A 12923-nucleotide genomic window follows, 5' to 3' on the forward strand; every position below is an offset into this window, starting at 1 on the left:
CTCCTTCCCTTCCTCTCTTCCTTCATTCATTTTTTGTTCCCTGTCCTTTCCTTCATTCCTTACCAAGTATTTGTTAACCATATACTATGTGCCAAATTTTCAGTAAGAGAGGCATGGTCCAGGCCTTTTTGCCTGAGGGAGGATCCCAGCTTCTCCTGGGATGAAGCTGAGCCCATGTATCAGGCAAAGTTACTTTGCAGTGAGAAGCAGTTAGGTCCAGAAGGGGATCGTGGTGTTTGCCCTCTTGCATCTCCAGAAGCAAGTCACGCTTTATGATAAACTCCTATTCCACTATGTGCCAGATAAATATGTTATCAGTATATGAAGAATTCTAATAGTTTCTAAATAAATATTTGTGAAATAAGCACATTGAGTTTTCCCAGGATTTTATCTGTTTACAAAGCACTTCCTCATTTATTTCATTTGAACCTCACAACCCCATGAGTTTATTAGCCACCATTATCACTTTCCTAGTCAGTTAATTGAGGCTCCGGAGGTGAAATTCACTGTTCAGGGTCAAACATCTAGAAAATTCTGGAACCACAAGCCAAAACCAGGTTTATTGGTGCCAAATACGTTATCTTTTCCACTCTCTTCCTGCTGACTCATAGAATTCTCACTTAGTAATAGTAATGCCCTGCTCCTCTGGGTTATCTCATGTCCTATCTTTAAAATTCATGCATTGATAGTGAATGTTGCATGTATTTATATCCTTGCCAACTAACAGCAGCTCCTTAAAGGCAGGGATCCTATTTTCTTTTCCCTCTCTTTTTCCCCCTTTCTCCTTTCCTCCAATCTTTTCTCCCTTCCTATTGTTATGGTATATCCAAAAACAGATTAAGCTTTGCAGCCAAACAGACCTAGGTCCAAATCTCACTTTTGAACCCTAAGTATATTGTGGCCTTAAGCATATTGTTCCATAACCTTCAGTTCCTCACCTCTAACATAAAGGTAATACTATCTTCCTTATAAAGTCATTATTTTGGTTAGATGAGATAATATGTATAAAACTCTTAAAATGTTACATGACACAAGACTGGGCATTTAATCAACGTTCATTAGAGTTTATTGAGTGCCTTCTATATGCCAAGACTGAGCAACATGCTATTGCAGAAAATCAATCCCCACCATGGAGGAAATCACAATTTATTCTTGCCATTTTGATTTCGCTCTTCAAAAACCCTAGCCTGAAGCCTTTCTCCCACTGGAGTTCCACTATTACCTGGTGGTCGAGTTAAATACCCTGTCGACAGGGAGCATGACTTTCTCACCATCATATCCCTAGCAATTAACAAAATGTCTAGCACATGATAGACAATTATATATTTTGGTTGAAGGAATGGGAAAAAAATATCTGTTGGTTAATGCCAATCTATGCATCCTTACATGCACAGAGATCTCAGTAAAGCAGGAGAATGCAGAACCCAGGAAAACCTCTTTCATTATGGTGAGAATGTCCACTGGATGAGCCTTGCCTAGAGTGAGGATGTAACAACTGGGCACAGACTCTCCCATGGAGGGTTAGTCATCTGCTACCTCCTGTGAGAGCAGAGAATCCCATAGACTTACAATCTGTGGCCATGGCTTCTCTCCCCAGATGACCTCAACATGCCAGCCAAAGAGGTGTATGGAGCCCAGCCCCCCATTGAGCTCCTGAGGCAATGGATTGACCACGGTTACTGGTTTGACAAGAAAGACACAAACAAGCTGGACATTGTTGATATGCTGCTTGTGACAGCCATGGGCCCTCCTGGAGGAGGAAGGAATGACATTACTGGTACGTGAAAGAGAGAGTTCATTACCCCCTGTAGAACCAGACCACCTTCATGGATGGAGGGCTGGTGCAGGGCACTCTGTCCTGTTGGGAGGTGGAGAAAGGTGTGTTTAGGCTGTAGCCAGAGACACTTGAGTTAGCTTCAAGGAGTGGCATTTGAATATTTCATGTAGGAAGTTGTGTGAAATAGGATGGGAAGATGAAAAGAGGATTTGAGGAGTCTTCGGCTAGGCCCTAGAGGAACAGAGAGTCTCATGAAGAGGAGAGTTCAGTGGGAACAGCATGTGTCCTAGGAGGGAGGCTAGATCAGAGGTTCTCAACTACGGGTGCATGACAGATTCACCTATCGTGTTTCTTACAATTCTTTGGATTGCCAGAGATAGAACACCTAACCCAAAGTGGCCTAAGCAAAAACAATAATGATAATAAACAAACAAATAAGTAAGATTTTTTCCCCCGTCATCTAACACTTCAGGAGTATATTTTGCTTCAGGTGCAACTTGATCCATCCATGTCTACAGATTTTCATATTTTTATTCTGAGATACATCCTTGGTTAAGAATCTTAATGCCATTTCCAGACTTAAGATTCTGTGACCTTGTTCTCCCCTGTGGCATGTATCTTTCTCATTTGTAAAATAAGGAAGATAAGCAGGGTAATTTTACTTGGGTATGCAAACCATCACCCTCCACTTCAAGTATAGAGTCCAGGGGTACCTTTGCCTTGGGTTTGAATATAACAGGATCTCAGGCACTTAGCATCTATAAATTCAACACTTCTCTCACTAGTGAGAGGGAGAGGAACTTGATATATTAATTTTCTCTAAAACCTAGTCATTCAATAGAAAATATTTGCAAACCATCTATCTGATAAGGAATTAATATACAAAATACTTAAGGAATTCATACAATTCAATAGCAAAACAATGAACAATCTGATTTGGAAATGGATAGAGAATTCAGACAGACATTTTTCTAAAGAAGGCATACAAATGGCTAACAAGCACATGAAAAGATGTTCAACAATGCTAATTATTAGAGAAATGAAAATCAAAATCACAGTAAGATGTCACCTCACACCTGATAGAATGGGTATTAACAAAAAGTGAAGAGATAACAAGTGCCTTTGTGCACATTAGTGGGACTGTAAATTGGTGCAGCCACTATGAAAAACAGCGGGAGGTTCCTCAAAAAGTTAAAAATAGCACTACCATATGATCCAGCAATGCCACTTCTGGGTATATATCTGAAGGAAATGAAACCAGTATCTTGAAGAGATATCTGCACTCCCGTGTTCATTGCAACATTATTTACAATAGCCAGTCATGGAAACAACCAAAGGGTCCATCTGTGGATGAATGGATAAAGAAAATGTACACACACACACACATACACACACAATGGGATATTATTCAGCCATAAAAAAGAATGAAATCCTGCCCCCTCTGACAACATGGATGGACCTTGAGAACATTATGCTAAGTGAAATGTCAGACAGAGAAAAACAAATACTGTATGATATCACTTACATATGGAAAGTAAAAAAGGCAAACTCAGAAACAGGAGTAGCATGATAGTTGCCAGGGGCTAGGAGATGGGGTAAATGGGGAGATGTTGGCCAAAGGGTACAAATTTCCAGTTATAACATGAATAAGTTTTGAGGATCTAATGTATAGCATAGTGACTCTAGTTAACAACAATGGAATTGTTACTTAACCTTATTGCAACAATCATTTTGCAATATTTACATGCCTCAAATCGTCAGGTTGTGAACCTTCAGCTTATATATATGTCAATTATATCTCAATAAAACTGGCGGGGGGTGGAGATATATTCAGAAGGGAATATCTGTTTCTGGTACCTATTGTGGAAATAGTAATTACTAGCACTTGCACAGCAATTGACAGTTTTCAGGTTATGTCACCAATATGATGTTTAAAAAGATTGTATAATAAAGACCAGTGGCCAAAGTCTGCCGGGAACACATCTGTGGTCAAGTGAAATTGGGTTTATTAATTTGCTGCAGCAAGGGTGTCTGCACAGCATGGAGAACCATGAGAGTGCCTGGTGAAAGAGAGTAAGTGGGCTTGTGCTGGGTGATGTGAGAAAAGATTTAAGGAACCAGGGACTCTGTTCTGGATTGGGTAATCTCAGGAAGTGGGGACAGTTTGATGAGTGGGTATCTTAATTTTTTCTCTGCTTGGTAAAGAAGTAGAGTCACTCATACTAGATAAGGGGAAAGTTTTCATGGTTTCAGAGCAAACTTATTTCTATCTTGTTCCGTCATAGTTAGGGAGTGACCTCACCTGATGTTGATATTTAATGAAATTGTGTTCAGTGGAGAACTAACATCTTAGCTGATAATTGCCAGACCAGCTGCCAGCTATTAGGGCTGAGATGGGAAAACTAAGACTCAAGGCAATCTAGTATGGTGGTTGAGAGCATGGTTTGGCAGAAGACTGATCTGGGTTTAGGTAACACTAACAAACATTAAGTACTATTAGTACATCACAGAGGGAAAGACATCATCATGTGCCCTCTGATGAAGGACTACACCACCACCTATAGTCTGGCCAAAGAGATGGAACCTGAATCTGAGTAAGTCTCTGGATACAGCTGCAAATTAGTAGGAAATACAAAGGACAGAGGAATCAAATAAACTGCACCATGAATATGCAATCAACAAAATCCTGACTATGGAAACTCTACTGATCAAACAGCCCAACAGCTCTTCAGTAGACAAAGATAAAAGAAAGGGATGGAGCCATCAACAAATGAATGGATACAGAAGATGTGGCATATATATACAATGGAATATTACTCAGCTATAAAAAGGGATGAGATGGAGCTATATGTAATGAGGTGGATAGAACTACAATCTGTCATACAGAGTGAAGTAAGTCAGAAAGAGGACAAATATTGTATGCTAACTCACATATATGGAATCTAAAAATGGTACTGATGAACTCAGTGACAAGAACAAGGATGCAGATACAGAGAATGGACTGGAGAACTCGAGGTATGGGAGGGGGCGGGGGGTGAAGGGGAAACTGAGACGAAGCGAGAGAGTAGCACAGACATATATATACTACCAACTGTAAAATAGTCAGTGGGAAGTTGTTGTATAACAAAGGGAGTCCAACTCGAGGATGGAAGATGCCTTAGAGGACTGGGGCGGGGAGGGTGGGGGGGACTCGAGGGGGGGGGAGTCAAGGAAGGGAGGGAATACGGGGATATGTGTATAAAAACAGATGATTGAACCTGGTGTACCCCCAAAAAAATAATAAAAAAAATAAAAAATTAAAAAAAATTAAAAAATAAAAAAAAGAAAGGGATGGAGGAGGGAACCTATAGATTAAAAGACACTTAAAAGACATATCAATTTTGTTTTAATTAGCAGGATTAAACTCTGGTATCCAGAAATGAACCCATGAGTAGTAAAAATGCAAGATAGCAATTACTTTAGACTTTTTTATTTATTGGCTACATTGGGTCTTCATTGCTGCATGCAGGCCTTCTCTAGTTGCAGAGAGCGGGGGCTACTCTTCGTTGTGGTGCATGGGCTTCTCATTGCAGTGGCTTCTCTTGTTGCAGAGCACAGACTCTAGGCGCATGGACTTCAGTATTTGTGGCACTTGGGCTCAATAGTTGTGGCTCACGAGCTCTGGAGGTTGTGTGGCACGCAGATTTAGTTGCTCCGCGGCATGTGGGATCTTCCTGGACCAGTGCTCGAACCCGTGTCCCCTGTGTTGGCAGGCGGATTCTTAACCACTGCGCGACCAGGGAAGTCCTGAGAGCAATTACTTTAAAAGTCAGGATAGTGGTAACCTATGGAGGGAGAAAAGGAGAGGGCTGTGGTTGGGATGGGATATATGGAGAGGCTTCTATGCAGGGCAGGCAAAGCTGTATTTCTTGACATGGATGGTAGATGTAAGGATGTTAACTTTATAATGATTCACTGAACTATACATTTGTTTTGTGTGGTTTTCTGAATCTGTGCTTTACTGTATATAATAAAAAAAATTTTTTAAAGACACTCAGGCAAATCTATAGAGACAGAAAATAGGTCATTAGTTGCCAAGGGCTGTAAGGAAATGGGGAGTGACTGCTAATAGGTAAAGGATTTTTTTTGGGGGGTGACTGAAATGTTCTGCTATTGATTGTGGTAATAGTTGCTCAACTAAAATACTAAAACATCATTTAATTGTGTACTTTAAATGGATGAATTGTATAGTATGTGAATTAGATCTCAATAAAGCTGATATATAGTATAACTATAAATATTTGAATATCTAACATTGGATACATAGATATAGAGATGTAAGAATACCAAACTAAGAGTGGGGAAGGAAGAGAGAATGGATTTGGTGTGTGGGAGGTGAGGGATACTTTCTCTAAAAGTATTTCTGACTTTGTTTGATTATTTTACAATGATCACACATTGCCTTTCTCTTTTAACAACCTTGAGCATTGAACTAGCACTATTATCAGAACTTCTGCGATCATGGAGACATTCTATATCTGTACTGTGCAATACAACACCCACCAGTCACATGTTATTCTTGAGTAGTTGAAATGTGGCTAGAAAGACTGAGGAAATCAATTTTAATGTTATTTAATTTTAATTAATTTAACTTTAAGTAGCCACATGGCCAGAGGCTGCCATATGGGACAGCACAGCTCCAGAACATTAAGTCAAGAGGGAAAACTGTTCCATATCTCAGGATTGCGAGGCCCAGGAGGTAAGTGTGAGAATATGTGCACACTTACACCTGTGCATGTTTCCCAGGACGATTCACTCGCCATCTGAATATCATTTCCATCAGTGCCTTCGAGGATGACATCCTAACCAAGATTTTCAGTTCAGTCGCTGACTGGCACTTTGGAAGAGGGTTTGATGTGATGTTCTTAAGGTAAGAGGTTGCTGTGTTGTTGGCCTGGGGTTCTCAATTCTGGCCCCTCCTTAACTGATCTGCCTTCTCCTTCCTCCCAAGGTATGGAAAGATGCTGGTACAAGCTACGATGACAATTTATAAAGCTGCAGTGGAGAATTTCTTGCCAACTCCCTCCAAGTCACACTATGTCTTTAACCTGCGGGACTTCTCACGGGTGATCCAAGGGGTATTGCTCTGCCCTCACACCCACCTGCAGGTCAGCTGCTATCATTTCTGTTCTCAAGTTCATTCAGTGATATCCTTGGAGACATGGAATATACAATGATAATAGTGATAGCTAACTCCTATCAAGCATTTAATCTATGCTAGGCATTGGGCTAAGTATTTTGTAAGCATTATCTCATTTAATCCTCACATAGACCCCAGGATTTAGAAACTATTTGAAAACTACCACCTCAGCCACCACTTGCCACTCATTCAAACAATTAACTGAATTTTCAGGACATAGAAAAACTTATCCGGCTTTGGATCCATGAGGTTTACCGGGTCTTCTATGACCGCCTGATTGATCATGAGGACAGACAGGTCTTTTTCAACATGGTGAGGGAAACCACCTCCAATTGCTTCAAGCAGTCTGTGGAAAAGGTAAGCCAGACCCTGTGATCATTTGGCCTCAGAAATTGCCCTAAATATTTGATCATGCTAGTCCTCTGATTTCAGGTTCTCCTCCCAGTAGAGACTTACAGTTCTGCTTTCTGAATCTCAAGAAACAGTGTATTGAGCAAACTGGTCACTTAATTTGGTGATATAATAGTTGGCCCAATTTCACTCCACTCCCCTGGTAACATATAAGTTAGGATCCATTCAAACTTATGGTTTATGATATGATGTTTTTGTTTATGATTAACGTAAAATTCATTTTCCAGGTCAATTAATTTGTAGGTTGAGAAATAAATATACCATGAATTTTCGTGGTTTGATTGATGCCCTGGTAAAGCCCAAGTGAAAGATTGTCATGGTTTCCCATTTGTAAATATTTTCAATATTTTCTCTTTTCCATTTTGATATGAGAAAAGTTTTAAGCCTATATATTTGCATCATCTTGTTCTACCTCTATTCTTCAGAAGTTATGATTTCTCCATAGAAAAATTGCAAGTGTTTCATGTTGCATCCAGAGGCCAAGTGCAGAAGCACTGCCAGTTTCTTTTTTCTTTTTCTTGTTTTTTTTTTTTTTTTACTTATTGGCTGTGTTGGGTCTTTGTTGCTGCGCACAGGCTACTCTTCATTGCCTGCGCGGGCTTCTTATCGTGGTGGCTTCTCTTGTTGCAAAGCACAGGCTCTAGGCATGAGGACTTCAGTAGTTGCAGCACGTGGGCTCAGTAGTTGTGGCACACAGGCTTAGTTGCTCTGCAGCATGTGTGATCTTCCCAGACCAGGGCTTGAACCTCTGTCCCCTGTGTTGGCAGGCAAATTCTTAACCACTGCGCCACCAGGGAAGCCCTGCAGGTTTCTAATATCAGGAAGAAGAAGCATCTAAAACATTACTACTCTAGATGCAGAGTGGGGACCAAGGGTAATGCCTGCACCTCTATTTGGTGAAGGAGCGACTACATTAAAAATGATGCCATCTTTCGACCACCTCCTCTTGGGATCTTACAATCTGACCACCAATGTTTTAATCACTTAGCAAACAGATTGACCCTTGCTTTCACACTCTTTTCTCACATGTCTTCTCATCATAGTCTTTATAACCATGAGATCCACATATTTTGTTTAAAAAAAAAAAAACAACTGTTGATGAACCATGGCTTTGAAGAATGCTCAGAGGGAACAAATACATCTCTTCCTCCCTCCCTCTACACCTCCCACTACCATGGTTGTTGGGCTACTGGCTGAATGCCTCACTGAGACTTATCTTTCCCACAGGTCCTCATCCACCTATCACCCACTGGAAAGATAGTTGATGATAATATCCGTAGCCTCTTCTTTGGAGATTTCTTCAAGCCAGAAAGTGACCAAAAAATCTATGATGAGATCACTGACTTAAAACAGCTCACAGTGGTCATGGAGTATTACCTGGAAGAGTTCAACAACATCAGCAAGGCCCCCATGTCCTTGGTCATGTTCAGGTTCGCCATTGAGCACATCTCCAGGATCTGCAGGGTCCTGAAGCAGGACAAAGGCCACTTGCTCCTGGTGGGCATTGGGGGCAGTGGGCGGCAAAGTGCCAGCAAACTGTCCACATTCATGAACTCATATGAGCTGTACCAGATCGAGATCACTAAGAGCTACTCAGGCAATGACTGGCGAGAGGACCTGAAGAAGATCATGCTGCAGGCCGGTGTGGCCACCAAGAGTACTGTGTTCCTCTTTGCCGATAACCAGATCAAGGATGAGTCATTTGTTGAGGACATCAACATGCTTCTGAACACGGGCGACGTGCCCAACATCTTCCCCGCTGACGAGAAGGCTGACCTTGTGGAGAAGATGCAAATGGCAGCCAGGACAGAAGGCGAGAAGATCGAAGTCACTCCTCTTTCTATGTATAACTTCTTTATTGAGAGAGTGAGAAAGAACCTTCACATTGTCCTTGGTAAGAAGAAGCAAATTCACACTTTGCCCTTTTCCTCTGGGTGTTTCAGGATCTCCTGTTCCCTAAGTCCAGTCGTCTTACAATGGTACCAGGAATGATCCAGCCAAGGCACCCACTCCCCCATGGGTCAGTGCCTGGAATTCCTGTGCAAACTTCCACTCTCCTGAACAACTATTTTCAACTTGTTTCGTTCTCCTCTATTCTCTGAATTCTCCTCTGAACCCTCTCCTTCCTTTTAGTACATTACCCTGACAGTTTCACCGAACAACACCTGGAGTTCTTCTCTCTGTGAATGACATCTCCAATCTATCCATAAACTTAGGGGTCATGTTTAATACGTCTCTCTTGTTACCATGTCCTGTCAATTTTTGCCTTCTCAAGCTCTCTCATATCTACCCACTTATCTCTATCTCTGCCACCTTCGTATTCGCTAAGCCACTATCATCTCACTCAGACCTCAGCTCTACAGCCTTTTAACTGTTCTTTCTATTTCCACTCTGTCCATTCCAGATATTTATGTTCCACAGAGTCAGAATGGTTTTTTCACGTATTGCAAATATGATCATTGTATATTAACACACACACACACAAATTAAAACACCTAAATTGCTTTCCATTCAGATAAAGACCAAAATTCCTAACCTATAGTTTTATAAGGCCACCTGCCAGACTGTCCCCTGCATCCTCTCCACACTCATCTCAAACCAAGCTTCCCCTTCTCTCTTTTTCAACCACGCTGACCTCCTCACACTTTCACCTATGTATCATGCTTCCTCCCACCACACTGATTCTAAATAAACGATGAACAGAATTTGGGGCATAGAACACAAAATTTGTGGTTGGACAGAGATGAGGTCAGAAACAAGCCGATGGCCCCCACAGCAACCTCCATAAGTAGCTATATGTAGGGCACCCCTGGCTCCCTTATGCTGTGAGTCAGAACAAATGGAACAAATGGGGTCAAAGGGCTGCACCCACTCTGGCTATGTGACCCTAAGGATCTGGAAGGGACAGTATGGATATTGGAGACCAGCCAGGAGGCTATTGTAGTAAACTGAATTCCCATCGCAAAGTTGCATGAAAATATCCCATGATTGCCCTGTGCTTCCCAGGCACGCACCCTGACTAGTCCCAGTTACACCCTGGAGTGCCAATAGGAAACACGACTGCTCCCTTACCCCGCCAGGATCCTTGGAAAGACCTGCCTGTCCCTTTCGGCCTCCTTGACTTGGAGAAAGAGTGCTAACGAAGTCTACTTTTCATTAGCCATGAGCCCGATTGGGGATGCCTTCCGGAACCGCCTGCGGATGTTCCCTTCCCTGATCAATTGCTGCACGATTGACTGGTTCCAGTCTTGGCCCACAGATGCTCTGGAGCTGGTGGCCAACAAATTTCTAGAAGACGTGGAGCTCGATGACAGTATTCGGATAGAGTAAGTGTTAGCTGTATTTTAGGACCCCAACCAAACATTTCAAATGAAAATCTAGATATTGGCTCTATTCGTGTTGCTGTTTTAAAATTCATCATTTTATATGTAGAAAATGTCTTATACTTTTAAATCACATGTAGATATTTAATAAAACACCTTTGCTGAAAAAAAATAATATTTCATTGTTCAGAATTGTCCTGGGGATGCGTTGTTGTGATAGCTATGAGAACCTGGATATGATACTACAGCTATTTCAATAGTCTTAGAGCATGCATTCTCAACAGGGGCGATATCACTGCCAAGGGGATAAAAATTGGTTCTTGTGAGGGTTTTTTTAATAAAAAAAAAAACTTACTCTTTTTTGTCTAAAGCACAGATATACCAAAAAAAAAAAAAAAAGCACTGAATTTTGGCTAGAGTAAGAGAAGGGATAAGACTGTTGACCATTCCAGGTGTCCAGTGAAGGTAAGAGTCATATCACCTGCCTTATATGGTTTTATATCCTTAGTGCCTAGCAAGTGCCTGGTACAATTACTGCTTATTAAATGAGTGAATAGAAAATTAAGAAATAGGTGGTGGTCAGAATGTTCATGGCTTTAAATTCCATTTTATGATCTTTGAACTTTGTTCTCTAGGCCAGAAGACCCTTAACCTGGGTCCATAGGCTCATGAACAGAATTCAGAGGGTCAGTGAATATGAGTGGGGAAAAAGTACATCTCCATTTTCACTGACTTCCAACTGCTACTTTGCATTTATTTCAATGATCAACATAGTCAATAAACCCTAGTAGGATTGTGTAGGACCTGTGACTTTGTTACCAGTAGGAATCACAGTTATTTTCATAACTCATTCAGTCATTACAGATGCCCCAATGTATCATTTCCTTCAAAATGATAGTAGCTTTTAGACCTGCTGTCCAATCTTGCTATTTAATGCCGCAGTCGGCAAACTATGATCCATGGGCCAAGCCTAGTTCACAGCCTATTTTTGTAAATAATGTTTTACTGAAAACAGCCACGCACACTACAGTGGCAGAGTTGAATAGCTGCTACTTGAGACCATGTGGTTCACAGAGCCTAAAATATTTACTATCTGGTCCTTACCAGAAAAAGTCTGCTGAGCCCTGATTTAATGCATAAGTAACAGCACACATATTACTATATCACAAATTTGGCTTTTAAAATCTTTTGAAAACTCTTTCAACATAATTGAAAGAGTTTTGTTGAAAGAGTTTTGTGATCCTATACATATTGTTTAATGCATTTTAAAACATTATTCTGCAAAGTTCAGAGGCTTCACCAGACTGACAAAGATTAAGAACACCTGCTTAAGCCCTGCTGAGTCGCAAAAGTGATTAAAGATAGAAATTACCTAATCAAAGATCATTCTAGTAAGAACATAAACCTCCGCACTCATTCTTGAGACTCTGGACGTGATTCAGAGAATCTGGGATTCTAGAGGGCCATAGTGAGTGGCTTTCTCACATCCTCACGTCTGTGATCCAAAGGTGTGCTAGATCTCTCTGGAGCAAGCTGGACCTGCCCAACCACCTTTGTGTCCTTGGCAGGGTCATCTCCATGTGCAAATATTTCCAGAAGAGTGTAAAAAAGCTGTCACTTGATTATTACAACACACTTCGCAGACACAACTACGTTACCCCCACCTCCTACCTTGAATTGATCCTAACCTTCAAGACGCTTTTGAACAGGAAGAGGCAAGAGATTGATATGATAAGGAACCGCTACCTGACAGGCCTGCAGAAACTTGAATTTGCAGCTTCACAGGTGAGCACTGCCAAAATAGTACAGGGACAAAGAGGTCCAGGACTGAGTGGCTGCAGTGAAGCACTTGTTCAGGTGCAGGAGTCAAGAGAACACCAAATAAAGATAGCATCTGACCCTGTGCTCACAGAACTCACCTCACTTGCTTGACCTAATCCCAGCCCTGTCTGTCTTTAAGAGTCTTTCTTTAAGATTTTGATGTTTTGTTCATCATGGATATTTTTGAGCTAATTTTAACTTTTTACAACATTACAATATAATACGATTTATCTTGAGTACTGAGTTTTTTAAAGCCCCCTTAAATTTTGTGCCCAAGGCAAGTGCCTCACTCACCTCACCCTTGAACTGGGCAGAATAAGGCAGCGGTCAAGAGGAGGGCCTGGTGTCAAATTCCAGCTTTATAACTTATCAGCTACAGAGCCTTGAAGATGTTATTTCACCTCTTAGGTCC

At 41.3% G+C, this 12923-nt stretch overlaps 1 protein-coding gene across 1 annotated transcript in view; it reads left to right on the top strand.

Moving 5' to 3' along the window:
- Positions 1-12923, top strand: part of DNAH3 (dynein axonemal heavy chain 3) — a 200660-nt gene that overhangs the window by 138925 nt on the left and 48812 nt on the right. The window contains exons 43-49 of the mRNA XM_057749021.1: positions 1598-1777; positions 6563-6686; positions 6768-6924; positions 7170-7313; positions 8595-9261; positions 10528-10693; positions 12259-12475. Coding sequence (XP_057605004.1) covers positions 1598-1777; positions 6563-6686; positions 6768-6924; positions 7170-7313; positions 8595-9261; positions 10528-10693; positions 12259-12475 — 1655 coding nt within the window. The remainder of the gene's footprint in view (positions 1-1597; positions 1778-6562; positions 6687-6767; positions 6925-7169; positions 7314-8594; positions 9262-10527; positions 10694-12258; positions 12476-12923) is intronic.

The sequence above is a fragment of the Hippopotamus amphibius genome, chromosome 9 (genome assembly GCF_030028045.1).
Source record: "Hippopotamus amphibius kiboko isolate mHipAmp2 chromosome 9, mHipAmp2.hap2, whole genome shotgun sequence".
In the NCBI taxonomy this organism is placed as follows: domain Eukaryota; kingdom Metazoa; phylum Chordata; class Mammalia; order Artiodactyla; family Hippopotamidae; genus Hippopotamus; species Hippopotamus amphibius.